Source organism: Dermochelys coriacea, chromosome 21, assembly GCF_009764565.3.
Source record: "Dermochelys coriacea isolate rDerCor1 chromosome 21, rDerCor1.pri.v4, whole genome shotgun sequence".
Classification (NCBI taxonomy): domain Eukaryota; kingdom Metazoa; phylum Chordata; order Testudines; family Dermochelyidae; genus Dermochelys; species Dermochelys coriacea.
Genome location: NC_050088.1, coordinates 16,987,424 through 17,007,584, shown reverse-complemented (window position 1 = coordinate 17,007,584; position 20,161 = coordinate 16,987,424). Strand labels below are relative to the sequence as shown.

Sequence of the window (20,161 nt, the reverse complement as noted above, 5' to 3'; positions counted from 1 at the left end):
CAAATCACAGCTGCTGTGTCCTTTAGCTCTTTAGGCTTCTGGGGGATGAACTTCTATTCCTGAGTCTGAAACCTACAGTCGGTACTTTCCAGGGAATGTTAGGTGGCCTTGTATTTAGAAGCCCTGATGTGTGTTCCATTTCAGAGGGTTGGCTCTGCATTTTTTTAGGCCAGATGCTATTTGAAGCGTTAGAGGTAACACAGCCAGTAACCAGCAATCCTGTCTGACTACTGAACTTTTCAGAACAGTCTTTGGGTGTCCAGGAACTTTGGGGAGAAGTGGGAAGAAATCCACAAAGCTGTTTGTCTGGCAAAATGGTGAGTAGCCGAATGGTAACTCGGTGTCCGCTGCTCTAAGCTCTCCCGCCAAAGGAAAGCAGGAGATGCTCAGCACTGCTTGTGGCTCTTCCATTGACACTCCTGCACTCTTTTTCTGTTCTCTCTTTTCCCATAGAGGAAGCCCAACAGCATGAGGGGCACATGCCACTCATGTTTAATACGCTTTAATTTAGAAATAAGTTTCCCATCCCACTGAGGGTAGGGGAGCCTTCCCTGCCACAGTGCAGTGTCCTGGACTCTGATTCTTTCATCAGGAGCCGCAAACTGCTCTCTAAGGGTCGGGAAAGCATGGACTGAGTGTTCCCTCAATGGAAGCCTCCACTCTTTTCAGATGGAGTATCTAGAACTCCGCACACAGCCACGGGCCTCTGGCTGGGCTCATCTGGTAAAACCTGCCTGACTGGTTTCACCTAACTGTCTGATCTGGAGCCTCCCCATACCTGGCCAGCTACCCTCCCTTACTGGGGTTATCTGAGTGTCTGTGTCCATGACACGCTTCCTTTAGACCGTTAGCAGCCTGATAAATACTCCAGTTCCTGCTTGGCTGCTTCGCTTCTCTAATGTGTGTATAAACTTCTGTGCCTGTGCTGTATCCACTCGTATCCGATTCTGCTTACGGGTGCCCACAATCCTCCTTCCTGGCTGCTACAGAGGGAGGGAGGGCACCTAAAAGGTGAGAGGAAGTTGGATTTTTTGGAGTTGAATCCCAGTTTGCTTAGTCTCTCTGGATTTTGAACCCCTTGGAGTCAGCAATACCACTAAGCATTCTGGTCCTAGATACCAAGATGACACGTGCATCTGGTAGCTTTCAGTTCAGACTGGAACAGTTTAGGAACCATGGGCTTAGGTGCCATGAGCTTGTTAGGTCTCAGCCCTGCTTCTGGTAAGTAGAAGCTTCATCACAAACTTACTTGAATCTAGTCAAACTAGTTCTTCAGTGACTACCTGGACAGGGCCAGTGTGTGCGGTATGGATGGTATTTGGTTGCAGTTCACAAACCCCTTGGATGTTCCCCAGACTTTTGAGCAAAAGGACCCACACTTCTTGTAGCAAAAGGCCTTGTAGCAATCCTCACTATTGCATGTGTTGTAGAATCCCAGTATATCACTGGGATACAAGCTGTCCCTGCTCAGGGAGTCTGGCTTCACCTGTGTCCCCATGTTGTGTAAAATTATGGGTATGTCTACACTGCAGTTGGGGGTGTGATTGCTGCCTATGTGGGCATACCTGTGCTAGCTTTAATACAACTAGTGCAGCTAAAAGCAGCAGAGAAAACATGTTGGTAGGGACTCTGGCAACATGTTCTGGGTCCGCTTGTATAGCCTGCACCTGTGTGTGTGCTGCTGCGTCTTCATGGATATTTGAGCAATGCGAGTTAGAAGAAAGCTAGTACAGATCTGCCTCCCAAGCTGCAGATACACCTCCAACTGCAGTGCAGACAGCCTGACGCAGCTGTTGATCTGCTTTTCTTATATCAGCTTTCTAAGCACTCATGGTTTTTTTTCCCCCCTCCTGTCTGTTTCTAGGGGCCCGAACACCACCATCTTCTTCACCACCTACCTGAATGACTCCTGCAGTAAGTACTCCCTGGTTCCAACAGTTGTGCAGTATCAGAGAATCAAAGCCACTTTGTGTGTTTGAGGCCAGAGACTTCACAAACCTTTTCCCTTCAGCTTCATGTTCTGCAAACACCTTAATAAATCATCAGCTGTTGGCAACTGACTTGTTTGCCCAAGGAGCTGGGGACAGGCCAGTGAATGGTCCTGAGCTCAAATGCTCTGGAGGTTGTATAAAGCTAATCGGTGGCTATTTTAACATGCGATTCTGAAACCTGTCAATTCTTTGTGGTACCCCTCCTGCCAGGTACCATATAAGGTGACTTAGATGCCTGGATTTACAGGTTAAACAATTTATGTAAATTACATCTCCAGTCTGTTTTAAATGTAGCAGTCCTACAGGTCACAATTCTCCAGGCGCTCTCCAGTGATCACAGAGAGTATGACGCCGTAATACCCTCACAAAACTCTGAGAGCAAACTGATGGGTTTGCTGCTGGGGGAGTTGGGGAGGGAGAACAGGGGCCGACAGTGCTCATGCTACAGCTCCTTAGTGTGTGGTGGGAGAGCTTGGGTGTTGAGAAGTGGGGAGAGAGGGACGTCTAGGGGGAGAACTTGATCTCCTTAGGGCTTCCCGGAGACTTTATCACTGCCAGCTTGAGATGTGATGGTGGGATCCCAAAAGGTGGGTGATGTCGAGCACAGATGGCTCCACCCTGCTCCAGGGCTGTGAGTACAGAAGGTGGAAAGGAAGCTGAACAGGCCTGTGTTGTGAACTGGAGCCAGGGTTGTCTGAGGTTTCAGGGGGCAGCCTGGTGTGGACTCCTGCCACTGGGTAGGCTAAGGCTCAGCTGCTGAGCACGTGGGCACTGCCCGGTGCTGGTCTGGCGCAGACAATCTAGCAGCCTTTCGAGCTGGCTGATGATCCAGGATGAGGTTCTGCCTGGAGTGTGGGAGAGGCCGGGCGAGAAACTGCTGTGGTGATGCAGGAATGGACTTGCGGTTGGGGGGTCAGCACTTCCCGACCTCGGAGTTTGTCTGCACTTAAAACACTGCAGCAGGTCAGTGAAGACGCTACCGATGGCGACGGGAGAGCGTCTCCTGCCAGCGGGGGTATTCAGCTCCCTGAGAGGCGATAGCTGGGTCACCAGAGAATTCTTCCATTGACCTAGCTCTGTCTACACTGGGGGCTTTGGGTTAACTGCTTTGTTCAGGGGGGTGGATTATTCACACCCCTGAGCAACGTAGTTACACCAGCTTCTCTTCCTTCTGTAGCCATGGCCTCAGTGTCCCCACCCCCACCCTCCACTGCAACAACATGAATTCTCGTTTCCTTCTCTTAAGAAACTGATCTTGGGTTTTTGGAGCTAAAGAAAACCAGTGACTTTGGCAAAAGCTTCAAGACAATAGGAAACAAAATCTACTCGTTTGGTCTGGGAGGTCACTTCCTGTTTACTTCCGTGGTGACGGAGAAGGTAGGAAATTTGCTTTACTCCTTTCCGTCTGGCTTCCAGGTGGCTTTGAGAGTCTACAAAGTCACGGCCTGTCTTTGTTTCCATGTGGGAGGCTGTGGCCCGGGTTTGGATACATGCCCTGGTTTGGGTTTGTGGGTGCAGGGTCTGTGTAAATGTGATTGTGCCTTAAGGGGCTGGGAACAGGCAGGGGCATAAATGAGCATGTGGCTGTCCAGATTTGCTTATCCCATTCCTGTGTCCTGATCTAGTACCAGGACTGTTCTCGCTCCTGCTTCTCTTCCCTGTCACCCTCTCCGCTCCCTCTAGGCCCCAGGAGTGTAGGCACTGATGAACGCTTGAGTACGATAGTCACTGGTGGTGCTGCATAAAGATTGTGCTTGCCTTCTAGGGCAATACAAGGAGGATCCATGTCTCAACTGACCAAGGGGAGACCTGGAATATGGCCCAGCTTCCATCTGTGGGTCAGGAGCAGTTCTTCTCCATCCTGGCAGCTAACGAGGACATGGTGTTCATGCATGTGGATGACCCTGGAGGTGAGTGATAGAGGGCAGGTGGACAGGTGTGTGCCTGAATAAATCCAAATTTCAGTTCCAGTGCTTCATCCAGCTGGAGCTGATTGTAAATCTCTACTCAAGAGAACACTGTAGTCTTCTGATAGCAAACCCTAAGAGCCTAGAAATGCAAAGCCAAGCTGATAACTCGCGTAACTCCCCTGCCTGTATGTTCTAAGTTTAGAAACAACAGTAACTTTGTCCCATTCTGCACTGACTTGCCTTGTATACCCACTGCAATTCCATGTAGGAGGCAGCGTTCTGAAGGAGAGTCCAGCAAGGGCTCTAATACCTGGTAGCCCATGGCTGTGGGAATACCATAGCCCCATGCAAAAACTATGGTTTTGTACGTTGCGTGTCTGAGATGCATGTGGTTTCCAAGCTACCCTGTACCCCATCATTTAAGTTACCTAAGTTTTGGTTCACACCTTAAACTATTCCCTTAGAAATATTAGCCTCTTATCTGTGCCAAATCTTTCACTATGGCACGGCATTTGAAAAATCTGTCCTTTGAATCTTATAGTCCTGAATCCAGCCTGCTTTGATGAAGAAAAGTGCATCAGTCTCCTTTATTTTCTCTGCAATTGTTCATGGTCTTGGAGGGTAAGAGCAGCTTGTAGTGATGGAAAGACAAGTGCTCTTCAGTTTAAATTCCCCAGTGCAAACTAGGAGCAAGACCAAAGCAGGCCAGTTAGATCACAAGTCTGTTTTCAGAGTCGCTGACGCAGTCAACATGTTTGTTGCTGGAAAGTAGGACTGTCTTGTGAGTAGTGATACAAGGGCAGAGTTAAGGTTACCTTAATATTCTTTAAGACTTCAGGAATTGGTCAGTGTTGGGGGTCCTGGCAGAGCTTGCAGATGGCCTTGCTCCTTCTCAGACCAGTCCCTTTGTGGAGTCTTCCTTTCTAGTGTCAAGACTGGACACCCAATGTAATTCCCTGCCCACCCGTTCTTCAGTCATGGAGAGAGTCGCATCAGGCTGGTGGCCGCATGGAACAGGGATTGAGGGGGTCCCCTCTGTGCTCCTTGCCACTCTCCCTGTGCCATAGCTGTATGTGTCACATGAAGTTGCTTGTCAGATACATGTAAATACTTAAATTTTCCCCCCAGATCCCTCTGCAGCAAACTCCTCCAAGGCACCAGGCTTCCAGAGCAGCAGATTAACCCAAACTTCTGCTTTCTAGGCTGCAGGCTTTGAGAGTTACTGACTGCCCGGAGTTACGCTGAGTGTAATCCTCACTTCTGCACCACTGTCTGGCTTCAGACTTGCCGGGAAAGCTGTCCCCGACACATGATCACGCCTGTGACATTTCAGTTGCACTGGTTTTGATTTGGCAAAACTAAGGGGCTCGGGATCAGTACTGGGCTTCAGACAGAGGGAGACCCTTGCTCAGATGACCCTGTTACCAGAATACTGTCGTTGGTTTATCCTCCAACACCCCTCTGGGGCAGGGCTGTTATCCCTGTTGTACACATACTCATGGTCTGTGATCAAGCCCAGCATCTGTCTAGCACCCTAACTGCTGAGCCATCGTTCCTAGCAAAGCAGAGAGTGAAAGTGCTGTCTCCAAGGCCAGCTGTAAGTAGAAGCAAAGAATTTGGCATCTGGCAGCATCACACCACGTGAGCGCTGGAGTTCATGGGCCATCTTTGCTTCCCCTCTGGGACTTGCTACTTCTCTCTGCCCCAGGTGCCCCCGCCATGCGAAGGGGGGATAAATCGCTGATGCGATGCTATGTCAGCACTGGCAGCGTAAGGTGCAACTCTGGCATGTGGAGACTTGAGTCTGGGTGTGACCAGGAAACTTCCCTGGCCTGGTAACCTCGATGGCGCTATCTGATTGCCCAGCTATGTCTGATTGCTCCTCTTCCAGAGCTTGATCATCTGTCTGTCTTGCAGATACTGGATGTGGCACAATCTACACCTCCGATGATCGAGGCCTCATATACTCCAAGTCCCTTGAACGGCATCTCTACACTGGCATTGGGAGTGAAACTGACTTCACCAATGTGACCTCGCTGCGGGGTGTCTATATCACCAGCGTGCTCTCTGAAGGCAAGCGCTCGCTCTTGGGGGATGGGCTGCACCCAGCAGGATGGCTGCGTTTAAAGCAAAACCCTTGGCACCGGGGAACGGCCCGGGGTAAAGCATCAGTCAAGCCAGAACCTTTCTCTTGAACGCCCCTCCCTGTTCCTGGGGGTATGATTCTCCAGGGGTCTTCACCAGGCCTCAGGAATGCTTTGGGGCCCACAGAGGCCCAGGAAGGATGGGGTGTATCTCTGCTGTCCTTTGCCTGCTCCTGTTTGAGTTGAACCCTTACACTGTCTGCAGGGTTCGCGTGGGCCTGACTTACATGACTGGATAGTGTGCAGTCCTTGCTCATGTGAGTAGCCCCATTGAAGTCAGTGAGCCCAGTCCTGCTCCCATTGATGCTGGTGGGCCTGCTCACAGGAGTAAAGTAACGGCTGGTCCCTAGGTGCAAAACAACTTTCAGTCCATCACCTTTTCTCTGCTCACGTGTGAGTCTCCTGCAGAGCTGGAAATGGCCAAGTTTGGGTTCAGCCCAGAGGTCTTTAGAGGAGAGCCTGAGTTGGCTTCCAAAAGCCTGGACAGATTTATTCTGGCTGGGAGAGGGGGTGAGACCTAGACCTTTCGATACACAGGACTCTACTCATTGAGCTTGAAAGCATCAGGTTGTTGGCAGAGCCCCGCTGGGGTTCTGTGCTGCTCAGCAGTCTATGGCGCTATGCAGGCACGTCGGGGGGGAGGAGGTAAGTGGGCACCGTGGGGCGTCGCTGGGAGGCGAAACAGCGCTCTCACTGGCGTGTCTGAATTTTAGCTGAAACAGTGCAGTGATATACAAAGGGAGGCGAGTAGTCCATGGCAGTATGAGCTAATACGGTGAACAGACACTAACTGTGCCATGCAGGACCAGTCTAACTTTTAAGGCAGAGCAGTGAGGGAGCCTGGCTGGCTTAATAATGATTTTAAAAATTCTTGAAACTTGCCCGCTCCTCCTTTGTCTGCAAGGATGGTTCTTCACCTCTGCTGTCTCCTGGACATCCTGCTGGTGTAACTGGGGAGCTTTCTATTGGCCCATTACTGAACCAGTCCTTGGGGTCCTACTAGAACTGGAACAGAGACAGTGGAGTGATTGCAGCTGGAGAGAAACTCCTCAGTGCAGTGTAGCAGAGCGCTCTACACTGGGAAAACGGTGCAGCAGAAATATATGTGGGTCAGCTGCCAGGGAGAAATCGACTCATCACCTTCTGCTGCAGCCAGGCTGCCTGGCTCATGGGGGTGGGATGTCTGCTCGATGGACCGGGACAAGGGTCACGTCAGACCGTATTGCTGTCTTCAACGGGAGAGCGGAGTTGGAGTGAGCTGAGTGGAATACAAAACACCAAGGGTTTCACACCAAGTGTTCCGCTTCCCCTCCAGACCGTTCCATCCAGTCGGTGATCACCTTCGACCAGGGCGGTGAGTGGTTGCCGCTGAGGACGCCTGTCAACGCTAAGTGTAACTCTGCAGCAAAGAACAAGGAGGAGGTTTGTCTGTCTGGGGTCTCTGCCAGACACAGTGTGTTCTCATGAGTCCCGGGGCAGCCAGGCTCAGGTGTGGGGCACTGCCATGTGTTGGGACACAGGCAGGGCAGACTTGGCCACATAGTCCATTTTTTGTAAGCAGTCTTTTATTTAAGACCCCTGCATCTTCCCATGTGCAAGTCCAAGGGGACCTATTTCCATGGCAGGGCTAGCAGCCCAGACACTGCAGCATCAGGCCTGTGTGTGGCAACTTTCTGCTCAGTTTATTGGCATCCTGCAGCATGAGTGAGATGTGTAATAAAGTAAAGTTCAATAGCGACACCAGCCAAGACTTCACAGTGTGTTAATCCGGGCTGTGGGGTATCTTTGGGGGGAGATGGCTGCCTTTCCTGTGTGGTTGGTCTGTGCCTCGCACAAAATGGAAATGGCAGAAGCAGGTAAAGGTCCCTGGCTCTACGTTAGTTGAGTGACCCAGGGTGGGCACAAACCTGAGCTGGGCTTTGCTGAGATGCTGGTGGGAACATGCCAGGAAGACACCCCCCCTCCCCCATGTGTCGTCTTGTCTCCTCACCTGGTTTCTCTGGTGTCATTTACAGTGTAGCCTTTACATCTATGCATTGTACGGCATCTCCCTGAATCACAACGTGCCCATGCTGCCTCTGTCTGAGCCCAATGTGGTTGGAACAGTCATCGCTCACGGTAACGGACGCGACTGCTACGAACACAGGGAGAGGACAAGTGGAGGGGTTATGTGGGCGGGGCAGGAGGGGACTCTCAGAATCCATCCTCTGGGCCTTGGGCTGGCAAGTGACAGGTTTAATCCATTTGGGGTGAGTTGCTCGTTCCTACAGAGCAAGGCTGTGGGGCAGGGGAAGGTCAAAGGAAGCAAGTCTCAGTCTGCCCCTGAGGAAGGGACACTTCCTAGACTTGCGCTAAATCCTGTGGTGTTGGGCACCATGTTGCAGGCAGCGTGGGGGATGCCATCTCCGTGGTGAGCCCAGACGTTTACGTATCGGATGATGGGGGCTATACCTGGGCACGGGTGCTGGAAGGACCACATCACTATGCCATCCTGGACTCCGGGGGCATCATCGTAGCCATTGAGCACAGCCTCGAGCCGATCAATGTGATTAAGTAAGCTTGAGCTCCACTTGCTAAAGGGGGGGGTGGAAGGGGGTCTGTTCCCTGGTTCTGGGAGGCTCTGGCAAGCTGTCAGCTTAGCTCTGTCCATATCTATTGGTGCTGAGGGAGGAACTAGGCTGCTGTTGGTCTTGGGATTTCCCCTCCCTACCTTGTTCTGCAGCTACTCAAAGGATCTTCCATGGGAGTAGGGCTGTTGAGAGGGGAAGGAGCCCTCCTTTGGGTAGATACGGCTTTGTGCTTAGCACTCTGTCGGTAAGCTCCCCCTTCTGGGCCTTCATGCCTGTCTGCGCAAGCCTGTCTTTCCACACCTCTTTGCCTTTGAACGTAGCAGAGGGTCACAGAAAGTTCCACCTGGTCTCTCCTTGGTTGTGAATCCAGCTCCTCATGGTAAGCCTTTTTCTATCTAGGTTCTCGACGGATGAAGGCCAGTGCTGGCACAAGTACACTTTCTCCAAGGAGCCCATTTACTTCACGGGTCTGGCGTCGGAGCCAGGAGCCAGATCTATGAACGTCAGCCTCTGGGGCTACAGAGACACTGTCTTGCCCCGCAAGTGGGTCTCCTACACCATTGACTTCAGTCATCTCCTCAGCAGAAACTGTGAGCATCTCTTGCTTCCCTCCTTTCCATACAGAGATGGGGGTGGGGTAGGGCTGCTTGCCTGCTAAGAGGGGCAAAGTTGGGGAGCAATCTGAATAGATGAGTACGGATGCGTTCAGACTAGTGATACAGACTGGGTAAGAGGTGGGAGTTTCAGCTCCCATTACAGTGGAACATCTTCTCCAGAGAGGCTGCTACAGAGTGGCTGTGCCTCTCTGCTATAGACTGCACACATCGCCAGTCAGGCCGACTCGTCTAAAGTTCCCCAGCTCCTTGTTCCCCCCTTTGTAAAGACGGGCACCAGTTGGCCCTTTGCCAGTCTTCCGGGACCTCTCCTGTCATCCAGGAGTTTACAGATACTAGTGCCAGTGGCTCTGCGATTCCTTCGGCACCCTGGGGTGAATAGTATCTGGCCCTGTGGACTTGAATTCGTTCAGATTGGTCAGAAGATCTGACATGTTCCTTACTTATTCCGATCAGCATCCCTTCCCCTTTATTGTCTAGGATAACTTTGGTTGTCCTCTGGTCACATGCTGTTTTTTGTGAAAAGAATGAAGCACAGTGCGCAATGAGCAGCTCTGCTTTCCTGTAACCCATTACCAGCTCCACGGAGCAGCGGGATCACACTATCCCTGATCCATCTTTTTAATCTGACGTATTTGTAGAACCATCCTTGTTGTATCTAACATTTCTTGCCAGTTTCAACTTCATCCTTGCCTGGGTTTTCCTGAGTTTACACTCTTGCTATTCCCATGTCTGCTCCTTAGTGACGTGCCCCTCCCTCGGTTTCCTGGATGTCCCTTTTGGTTTGTAGATTGCTAGAAAGCTCCTTGAGCAGCCCCGCCCTAGGCTGCTGCTACAGGTGGGGTAGTGCCTATGCTGTGACTCCCTTGCTGTAGCATTGCGCTCCTGCACAGAGCGGTCATTTAGAGAGTTTTTTGTTTCTGTGGCTTGTCTGTGGTGAAACCCATGAACAGAGTGTGAAATGCTGCAGAGTCTGCAAACAGCTATGAGACTAGCTCTGGGTGTGAGAGCTGGAACCTTCAGCTGACTGCTGGAAGTATTGTCATTAACCGTTGCACTGCTGGTCACTGCAGGAACACTGAGACAGTGTGCTTAGCCCACCCGCCCAAACTCCCACACCTCTCCAGGGGGTCAAAAGTCCCAATTACCAGTGGCTAGCACCTCCAGCTTCATCCCAATCACTTCCATGATGCAGTTAGTGGCTGAGCAGCATGCAATGGAACTTGCTGTTCACCCACCTCTGTGCTGCCCTCCTTCAGTACAAGCCTTCGCTCCTGAAACGTGATCGCAGCTGTGCTGAGCCTAGGCACAGCCTTGGGTTTCATCTTGGTGTGGAGAACTTGGAGGTGTAGGGGGCTTTGTTCTAATGTGCCTGCCTCTTGCTAGTGGTTAGAGCAGGCGACTGGGCAAGTCATGGTGTGACCTCGGGCAAGGCCCAGACCCCTCGGTAAAACAGGCCTGGTTCCCAGGCTGCAGTGATGCTTTGAGAGCCTCTGCTGGACACTGCCATGGTAACATCTTGGACACTTGGTTGTCCTGAGGGTTGTATAAATGAGAGGAGTCTCCTGTGCTCAGTGCAGAGCTCTGAATCTTCCCAATGTGCTAGATCTCACGGCTCCTCTGAGATGGGTGTGATGGGAAGTGACATACCCACAGCCAACAGAGCCAGGATAGAAATCGGGGATTCCTGGAGTTAATCTTATGCACGGTCCTGTAGCTCCCCAGTGAGATGAGAGGTAGGCTCACCTAACCCCTGTAGGCTACTTGGGAACCAAGGTTCCCTACCAGTATCCCGAGATCCACTGACAGCAAATAACTTCACCGGGCAGTCAAAGCCCTGTGGATGTTGCTAGGGTTTTTCAGGGCAGATTTTAGTGTTGACGGAAAGGAATGTGGTTGTTGCTGGCTAGAGCAGGTGGTGTAAAATCTCTTCTCCTTCATGGCCCTGCCAGTGCCCCCCAGGTATTACCCATTACTGCCTTTCCTGCGGGTGGGCAGACTGTCCTGCTTCATTGTGCCCGATTCTGTAGGAGGTTGGGCTGGAATGGCCACACTCCTCTTCTTGCTTTCAGCGCTGTGACCCGTAGCTCTGGGGTTGGCAGCTGTTGCCTAGGGTCAGTTCCTGTCTTCTCAATTACATCCTCTTGTGCCCGGAGTCTGATCACCTTTCCCCTCTCGTAGGTGAGGAGGAGGACTATACTATCTGGCTGGCTCACTCCAGCGAGCCCGGCAGCCGCACTGATGGCTGCGTTCTGGGCTATAAGGAGCAGTACCTGCGTCTCCGCAAGTCATCTGTCTGTCAGAATGGCCGGGATTATGTGATGATCAAGCAGCCATCTGTCTGCCCGTGCACGCTGGAGGACTACCTCTGGTACGGCGAGCAAAGGCTCGCTCCCCTTGCATGGCGAGGGGTCCGGCATAGTCGGGCAAGGGGTGACCTCTGCTCTGCTAAGGTTACTAGAGTGGCACTGCATCAGGTGGCGTGCTCGGGTGGTGGCGTAGGAGCTGCCTTTGCACGGGACCTGCTCATGTGGATCATCTAGCCCGGTGGGCATGTAGGGTTTGTCTCAGAGCATCACCTAATGAGTCAGGGATCCCATGCCTAGTGCCTGGTGAAGGCAAACCCACTCAGAATGCACCACACATGGTGCTATGCTATAACTAGGGGTGGGGGGCCCCTAACCAGACACTGACTTTCCTATGGTGCATGTGGGAGTGCCAAGAGCTGACCCACAGGCCTATCACAGCCTGTATCCACTTGGCTAGAAAAGTCCACTGCAAGTGCTCCAGGACTGTCTGTGATAACGCTCTAGCTGGCTAGGTGAAGTGCCCCCCTGAGCCATCGCTCAGTGTGTCGCTCATGCCCGTCTCTGCTTTTTGTCCTTGCGCTGCAGCGATTTTGGCTATTTCCGCCCTGAAAACCAATCTGTCTGTGTGGAGCAGCCGGAGCTGAAGGGCCATGACCTGGAGTTCTGTCTCTATGGCAGGCAGGAGCTGCTGACGACTAGAGGGTAAAGTGGCTTTTTAACAGGGTCGCTCAGCAACCACTAGCCCTAGATAGGGGCAGAAGCTGCAGCAGTGTGTCAGGGACTCCTGGGAGCAGGGGGATAAATCTTGGTGCTACCATGGCACCGTACTCCCAGTGTGTAGGGCTACAGGGTGGGAATTAGGAGGACCTAGGTTCTGTGCCAGGCTGTGTCACCAATTTCTGCTCTGGGCAACGATGGTACTTCCCAGCCTGGCCCCAGGGCTTTGGAACAAGTGCTGCTGTAGCATATTCAAGTGGGAAACTGGCCTTCTGGTCCTTGGAGGCCAGCGATGGGCACACAGAATGGATGTGGATGCGGATGCCCCTGCTGGTCCTGTGCTGTTTGTCAGCGAGCAGTTGGTCATGGAGCCAGACCTCAGGGAGCTGCCCAGCTTCAGGAGGCTGTTCCTCTGGCCCCCTAGCAGGTTAGAGCTCGTGATCCCCCAGCAGGTCTGGGTGCAGTTTTGGATCTTGGCTAGGAAACCACATTGCTCTGCACACTTTTCTGCCCCTCCCGGGGTGAGATTGATGTCTCCAGGAATGGCCGGGCAATCTCTGAGCTGGCCTGGGAAGATCCCTCCTGATCATCAGGTCCTGCAGGTGCTTTCTTCCCTGACATTCCAGGTATCGTAAGATCCCGGGAGACAAATGTAGCGGTGGGAAGAGTCCAAGCCGTGAGGTGACAGACCTGAAGAGGAAATGCACCAGCAACTTGTTGACCCCCAGCCAACTGGTAGGTGATAGCAAACCATGTGGGGAGCCAGCCAATACCAGGCCGTGAAGTGCTTTGGGATCCTTAGGGCTGCAAGGTTCTTGTACAAATGCCAGGGACTGGAGCAGTCTTGGTTTAAATTTCATGTGTTGTGAATGTAGTAAAGCTTTTCTCTTTCTCTGCAGTCTGCTGCCTCCAACTCTGCTCCCATAATCCTGGCTGCTGTGGGTGTGATGCTCCTCAGCATCATAGCTGGAGTCCTGATCATTAAGAAATACGTCTGTGGGGGCAGGTAAGGTTTGGGAGGGGTTTCACATGCAGTCGCTCTGGGTGAAGTATTACACATCTCATAGATTTTAAGGCCAGCAGGGACCATAGTGATCATCTAGCCTGATCTCCTGCACGTCACAGGCCACAGAGTCTCACCCACCCACTCCTGTAACAGACCCCGAACCTGTGGCCGAGTGATGATGTGTTCAAATCATGCTTTAAAGACTGTGAGTTACAGAGAATCCACCATTGCCATTAGTTTAAACCTGCACGTGCCCCGTGCTCCAGGCTGCAGAGGAAGGCGGAAAAACCCCAGGGTCTCTGCCAATCTGAGCTGGGGAAAAATTCCCTCCCAACCCCAAATCTGGTGATTACTTAGACCCTGAGCATGTGGGCAAGACCCACCAGCCAGACACCTGGGAAGGAATTCTCTGTAGTAACTCGGAGCTCTCCCCATCTAGTGTCCCATCACCAGCCCAGTGACAGATGGGCCACATGCCATCGCAGGACATCTCATCGCACCATCCCCTCCATGAACTTATCCAGTTCAGTCTTGAAGCCAGTTGGGTGTTTTGCCCCCTCAGCAGGTACGGCCATGCTGCAATCCAAAGTGTGAGTGCAGCACCCTGTCCAAAAGCAGCAGTGTCGTCCGGTGGCACAGGCTCCGGCGCAGGCTGTCGGAGATCCCGGGCTCCTGCTCATGTTGCTAGTGGTTGTATCGCAGACTTCAGTGTAGGCATATCCTGAGATGGCTCTGAAATCTACCAGCTTCAGTTAAGCGAAGATCATTGGTGGTAAGCAGCTGCTGTGTCCTGTCCACAGTCACTAACCATTCCACTGCAGAGTACAGGGCATTGTGAAGGCCTGGAAGTCTTCCCCCAGTGCTGGCTGCTGTCCTTCCCAAGCTCCTAGGGCATTAGAGGTCTTGCTGTTTGACATGCCAGAGGTGCCGAAAGACAGCATGGTGTGTCCCTGACCCTCGTGTCTGCTCCACCCCCAGGTTCCTGGTCCATCGCTATTCCGTCCTGCAGCAGCATGCAGAGGCGAATGGGGTGGAAGGGGTTGATGCTCTGGAGGCAGCCAGCCCCACAAATAAAGGGGGCTACCACGATGATTCTGATGAGGTAGGTGATTGGCGGGTGATGCAGATGCAGCAGAGAGCAGCGCCTGAGCACGGCACGTCCTCGGTGTCCTGGGGAAGCAGGGCTTGAGCTGGGATGGGGTTAAAAATGGATGCTGCTCCCATGCAGTGGGGTCTGAATGTCAGGACCATATGAAATACCCCTTTGTCTGAGCAGCCCTGCAGCCCACAGCCACCGGCAAAGGGAACTTAGGGCTGCTGCTGGAGAATCTCCTCCCTCTGTGTCATCCCCAGGCTTCAGGAGGCCAGGCTGGTCAGGGCTGAACTGCTGGGGTTGGCCTGCTTGCAGAATGAAGGCCCTGAGCCGAGCCGGGGAGCAGCTCCAGCCAAAGGAGCCCTTGGGGGGCTGGGTGGGCAGGCCAGGGAGTTCTGAATGGGGCAGCTGGTGGGCTGGAATGTCTTCAGTGGCTTGGAGAATACTTGATCTTGGGTCTCCCACTCTGCCTCGGTGGGGCAGGGCTAGTTCACAAGCATCTTTGAAAGCCACCCCCGCATGGGCTGAATGGCCTGCGTGAAATGAGTCCGTCCCAGTCCTGTTCCTAGGTGGTCTGTCTGAGAGAATAGCACAGCGGGACACTGGACACTGCCCCCACCCCCAGGTCCTTAGCCCTCTGGCCCAGGAAGCCACATGGCGCATGTGAGAAACTTTACACTGCAGTGGTGCCCATCCTGTCAATAACAGGATGTCTGTCCTGGGGCCGTTAGGCTGAGGAGTGGGTTTGTGCTGTCCTGGTGGCTTCGCCCACCATCCAAACTATCACACAGGCTGAGACCTTCACACAGTGCTGTGTTCCCTGGGGTTTCCTGAGCATGTGGGGATGGCAGCAGGCGGGGTGTCCCATTCTCTCCCATTCCTGGGGCAGGAGGGGAGTGGTCCTGGCCTGGGATCAGGCTGAGATGGGGGAGGCTCTGGCACTGTCTGCCCTGAGGGGTGAGCACTCCTGTTCTTTCCTCAGGACCTCCTGGAGTAGGGGCATGTCGCTCCTCGCTGGCACTGGGACAAGTGGGTTTGGACACTGCCACGGATCTGAAGAACAGCAACTGCCTCCTCCAGCCCTCGCTTCTCCGCGCTGGCTGCCTGTCCCTTTCCGAGGAACTCCATGCTCCTGTCGCTTCCCTTGAGACTGTCCAGAGCCGGTGGGGGGTGGGTGGGGGCGGGCTTAATTTATCTTTATTTTAACTAGATTTCTTTCCAGCTTTTTGTTTTTTAAGGAAGACTAAATAGGAAGGTTAAACCAGCATTTCACTAAGCACTAACCATTACAAAGGTGCAATTCACCCTGCTGCAGAGAGAAGGCTCTTAACTCCAGCGTCACCCCTCGGGGCTCATCTCTGCCTCGGCGTGGCCTGGGCAAAGCTGCTGCTGGCACTGGCCTACCACCACCACTTCACCTAGCGTGGGCAGGCCTCAGGGTTCCTGCCAGGACGGCATGTCACTGAGCCAGCACCCTGCAGGGCCACGTGCCAAAACAAGGGGGGCAGATGCCTTGGATTTCTTCATCAGAGAAGTGATTGGATGAAACCAACGTGGCGCGTAAAGTTGAGTTCATCTCCACACCAGGAGTAACTGCTGTGACTGGCCCTTGTGGAACCGAAGCACTGAACTGGGAAAGCACCATGTCTGCAAACACTGGCAGTAGCAGCAGGGGAGGGAAAGGGGTTGTTTTCAGTTCTGGAATAAGTGCAGCAGAAAACTTGGTAGGAATAAATCTCCTGCTTGCTGGTGTGTTCTTCGGGATGGTGGGAAGCGTGTTCCAGGTGAATCTGTGCACTGAAATGTCAGTGCTCTGGCGAAGAGCCCCAGGGCTTTGTTTAATGGAGCGGAAGAGAAAGGCTCCTATTTTTCTAACATCTACCTGTCCCGTCCCCGTCCCCCCCCGCCCCAAAGTGGTAGGAGGCCAGCTGTTTGATAGCTCCTAGAAGTGCTGTTGATGTGGCCAGGCCTGGCGGTGGCTCACAGACACACTGCCTATTACAAACAGGATCTTCAGTGCCCTGCCCTTCCCAGCAGTACCGCGTTTGGGTGTGATGTCGCCTGACAAACTGTAAGCTGCTGCTCTAGGTGCATTTCCACTCAGCCGAGTACATTGTGCAATGTGACCATGTCCCTTTTTAAATGTCCAGTTGTCCTCTGCAATAGATGCTGCCCCGCTGATTGCGGAGGGCGTGTTTAGGCCAATGTCTGATTGGCCTTTGCACTTGGAGGGCTGGGTGATAAAAAGTGAATGTATAGAACAGTCTGACAGATATGACTGGTGTTCATTCTCCAGGGCTAGGTCCCAGTGGGCTGCCATTTGTCCGGTGCCTTGTTAGGCACCAGCATAGGCCAAGATGCAAGGAGCATCGTTCGACCACAGGCCGACAGGAGTCTCAAGGACTGGTATTTTTCAAACTTGGCTTATTTGAACTGAGCCAGGGCTTGTCCAGAATTGTCCAGGTTCCTGTCCCATTAGCAGCTTTCCCTCAACTTTGCTGCTCTTGGCCACATTAAACCCATTTATTGCAACTCTTCTCGTTGCTAAGTTCCACCCTTGGCAGGGCCTTAGGCATTGCTCTGTTCAGTGTTGCAGCACCAGCTGACTTAAGAGCATAATGTTTTCAAGGGAGCTTGGGGTCTGTCTACACTGCCTGGGTTAGCAGGACTCCAGCTGGCAGACATATGGCTTGAATGTCTACACTCATTTGTAACCCCAGGTTCGGAAGTCTTGAACCCTGGGTCCCAACCTGAGCTCCAGCATCTACTGCAGTGTGCAGGTCTGAGTCCAGCCACCGTCACCCCCAGGCTTCCTAGTTCCTTCCTTAAACGTTGCCACTGAAGCTCTGTGTTCATGGTGCAGCATGGGAAAACATGACTGTCCAGGTGACAAAAGAAATTTGCCCCCAGGACTGGGGGGGCTTTTGGCAGACTCCTGGAGCATGAGCCCAGAGGGGCTGTGTTTATACTGTGTTTATACTGCAAAGCAATAGGGTTTGAACCCTGGGTCCCAACTTGACTCAGGCTCACATCCTCCACCCCTGTGGGGTCCTGGGTCCAAACCCTGGGTTAGCATGATTTGTGTGTAGATGAAAGGGGGGTTAAGCTTGAGCCTGAATTCGAACCCTGGGCTTACGCTGCAGTGTAGACATACTCTTAGGCTCCTGAGTTTCACTGAAAGACAATAGGATTTAGGCTCCTAAGTCAGTTAGGTGTTGCAAGAAGGAGTGGAGCAGCCCTTAAATACCTTCACAGAAATCTGGCTGTAAGCTACCAAACTCTTGTTACCCTGGGACTTTCCTTTAAAAACTTACAGGCAGAGCCATGCCATTCCTGTGGCCACTAGAAAGTGCTGTTTCTCTGGGTACAGCTGGAAGGCTGCTCTCCGAAGCTGTGCTATGTTTTGGAGTAGCCTGTTGCAAGGGATCGAATGCTCTCTGGCTAAGAGAGAGGCTGCTCGGTGGTGAAGGCAGATCTGGGTGCATTTTCCTGGGCAACACATTGCCCAACTCTATCCTTGTCCCCCCGTATCCAGGCAGTCGTGTAGAATAGGAAAGAAGTAGCTTAGCCTGTTTGCCTGGAGAGTTTCTGGCTCCCAGACTTGGTTTAGCTAAATTTTTTTAAAGAATGAGCTTTTGGGGAGCTTTTTCCTTTAGAATTTGACTAGCAGCCAAATAGCCGCAGCTGGCCAAAGCTCCAGGAGAACTCAGGGTCCATGTTCCTCGCCAGCTGGGAACAAAGGGTGAAGAATAAATGAGAGGTGGCTGCTGTGTCTCTGGGAGGCTCCAGCAGACTGTCTCAGCACAGACACCTGGGGCAGAATCAGATGGCCATGGCTCTTAGCACTCCAGGTGCCAGCCTGCAAGGGGAAACGGAAGCAGAGCATTTGGGGGATGAGCTGGTGGGCTGCATGAATGTAAAACTCTGGCTACGAATTCTCATGCTCTTGAGACCAGCCTATTCTGAAGGAGTAGTCTCATCTACAGGCTATCGAGGAAGCTAGTAAACACTGGTTCTCTTTTGCACACCCCCTGCCCTATTTCCTGCCCCTAAACCCATCAGCCTTGATGTTCATTATGCACGTGGTACGTTGGCGCAGAGAGCACCTGCCCCCCAGGAAGCTTGTGCTCCATGGGGATGAACGCAGTCCAGGGGAGAGACAAATGACATTTTTCTGGTGGGCGACAGTGCATTTCCCATGTGCCGATGCCCTCGCTGGGTCATGCGACAGCAGCCTTCCTTTCCCTGAGCAAAGCGCGCTGATAATGCTGCAGCTCTGTCCCTGCTGAATGGTTGCTGCCAGAGCACTGCCCTGGGGATGCTGCTGTCATGTGGCATTAAGCCCAATGCTGCCCCAGTACCCTTGGTTTACCAGTGTGGCTGCAGGGCAGATCAACACAGGGATGCTGTGCCAGGTAGTCAGCCCGTGCTATGTCCCCACGTAACTGAAGCCAGAGCCCCTGCCCTCCCATGGAGAGTATCTCAGGGTCCAGGTCCAGGGAAGGCACACGGGATGGGATGAAGGTGTGTGGCGTGTTCTGTAAACAACCCTGGCTGGGGTATAACTTTATACTAGAGAGACAGGGTGGGGAGGGGATCTTTTATCGGCCCAATGTCTGTTTGGTGAGAGAGAAGTCAGGGCTGGGGAATGACTTTGTACTGGGATTTTTCTGTATATTTGCAATATTTGGGTTAGAAATAAAAGCCAAATGGACTTTATGTTACCTGCTCTGTGGGAGCGGGAGGGGCTGGGTCCTGCTAGACTCCTCTAAAGTGCCCTCTCCCACCTGGCCCAGCGACACACCTTAGCAGACCCCTGGGCACTGTAACAAACACTAGGTACTTTCTCTCGGGCCCAGTTCCCCCACCAGCTCTGGGTTGATTTCTGAACGTGACTAGCCACTGTAACACACTGTCAGGGGATAGCGGCATGATCAATCTTTAGCCGTGTGCCCCTCTTAATGGCTCCAGTAAGTCTGTTACTCGGGTGGCCACTTCTTTGGGAATGCACTGATGTCAATAAAATGTACAGTTGATTAGTCCTGTTGATTCTCTATCTTACCAGTGGCAGAAAAATTCCCCTCCCTTTGCTCACATGATCCTTCTGCCCTGCAGAGAGGGGCAGGCTTCCATGCCTGGCGTCCGTAAGGGGAGCTGCATAAAAGCAGTGAGATCTTGCCCTTGGGGCGGGAAGCCTGGGAGCAGGGCATTGGGAGGCTGTGCCGCGGGCCAAGGCCACTAGTGCTGGAGGCCTTGGGGGATTATTGGGAGTCTGATGAGGGCTCAGACCAAAGCAGGTGGCTATTGGGTGAGTGTAGAGGCTAGAACTGATCCATCCCGCCCCTCCCCTTCCAGGGTCTAACTCAGGAGCCCACTGCACAACTCCCCAGGGCAGCTTGTCCCTGGGCAACTCCCCAGGGCTTTTGAAAGGAAAAGCTACTTTCGTGTTTTGAAAACCTATTGACAGAACGGCCCAGGGCTTTGTGCAGCCACTGTACAAACCACGTCCCCGTGCGCTGTAGAAAGCCAGTTCCACAACAGGCGTGGTCAGCATGGAAACTGGCATGCTCTGCTGGTGAACGGCCATTTGTTTGTTACTGTCGCACCTAGGAGACCTGCTCAGGGATGGGATCCCCCGTGGTAGGGGAACAAAAAAACTGTCCCTGCCCTAAGGCATTGGTGGTGCTGTACTGTGTGCACTAGACACCTTTGGGCTCTTTTAGAACCTGTTTGTATTGTGGTAGCTGCCTGGGATATGTTCACACTGCAGCTGGGCATGAGCCTCTCAGCCCAAGTAGACAGACCTG

General features: G+C 52.8%; 1 protein-coding gene across 1 annotated transcript in view; it reads left to right on the top strand.

The window, feature by feature from the left end:
* Positions 1-19,073, top strand: part of SORT1 (sortilin 1) — a 36,704-nt gene extending 17,631 nt beyond the window's left edge. Inside the window, exons 6-20 of the mRNA XM_038379507.2 lie at positions 244-317; positions 1,865-1,914; positions 3,238-3,368; positions 3,757-3,901; positions 5,819-5,974; positions 7,361-7,467; positions 8,061-8,163; positions 8,430-8,598; positions 9,015-9,205; positions 11,411-11,600; positions 12,124-12,240; positions 12,882-12,990; positions 13,155-13,261; positions 14,240-14,363; positions 15,337-19,073. Of these exons, the coding sequence (XP_038235435.1) occupies positions 244-317; positions 1,865-1,914; positions 3,238-3,368; positions 3,757-3,901; positions 5,819-5,974; positions 7,361-7,467; positions 8,061-8,163; positions 8,430-8,598; positions 9,015-9,205; positions 11,411-11,600; positions 12,124-12,240; positions 12,882-12,990; positions 13,155-13,261; positions 14,240-14,363; positions 15,337-15,351 (1,788 nt within the window). The 3' untranslated portion in view covers positions 15,352-19,073. The remainder of the gene's footprint in view (positions 1-243; positions 318-1,864; positions 1,915-3,237; positions 3,369-3,756; positions 3,902-5,818; positions 5,975-7,360; positions 7,468-8,060; positions 8,164-8,429; positions 8,599-9,014; positions 9,206-11,410; positions 11,601-12,123; positions 12,241-12,881; positions 12,991-13,154; positions 13,262-14,239; positions 14,364-15,336) is intronic.
* The last annotated feature ends 1,088 nt before the right edge of the window (positions 19,074-20,161 follow it).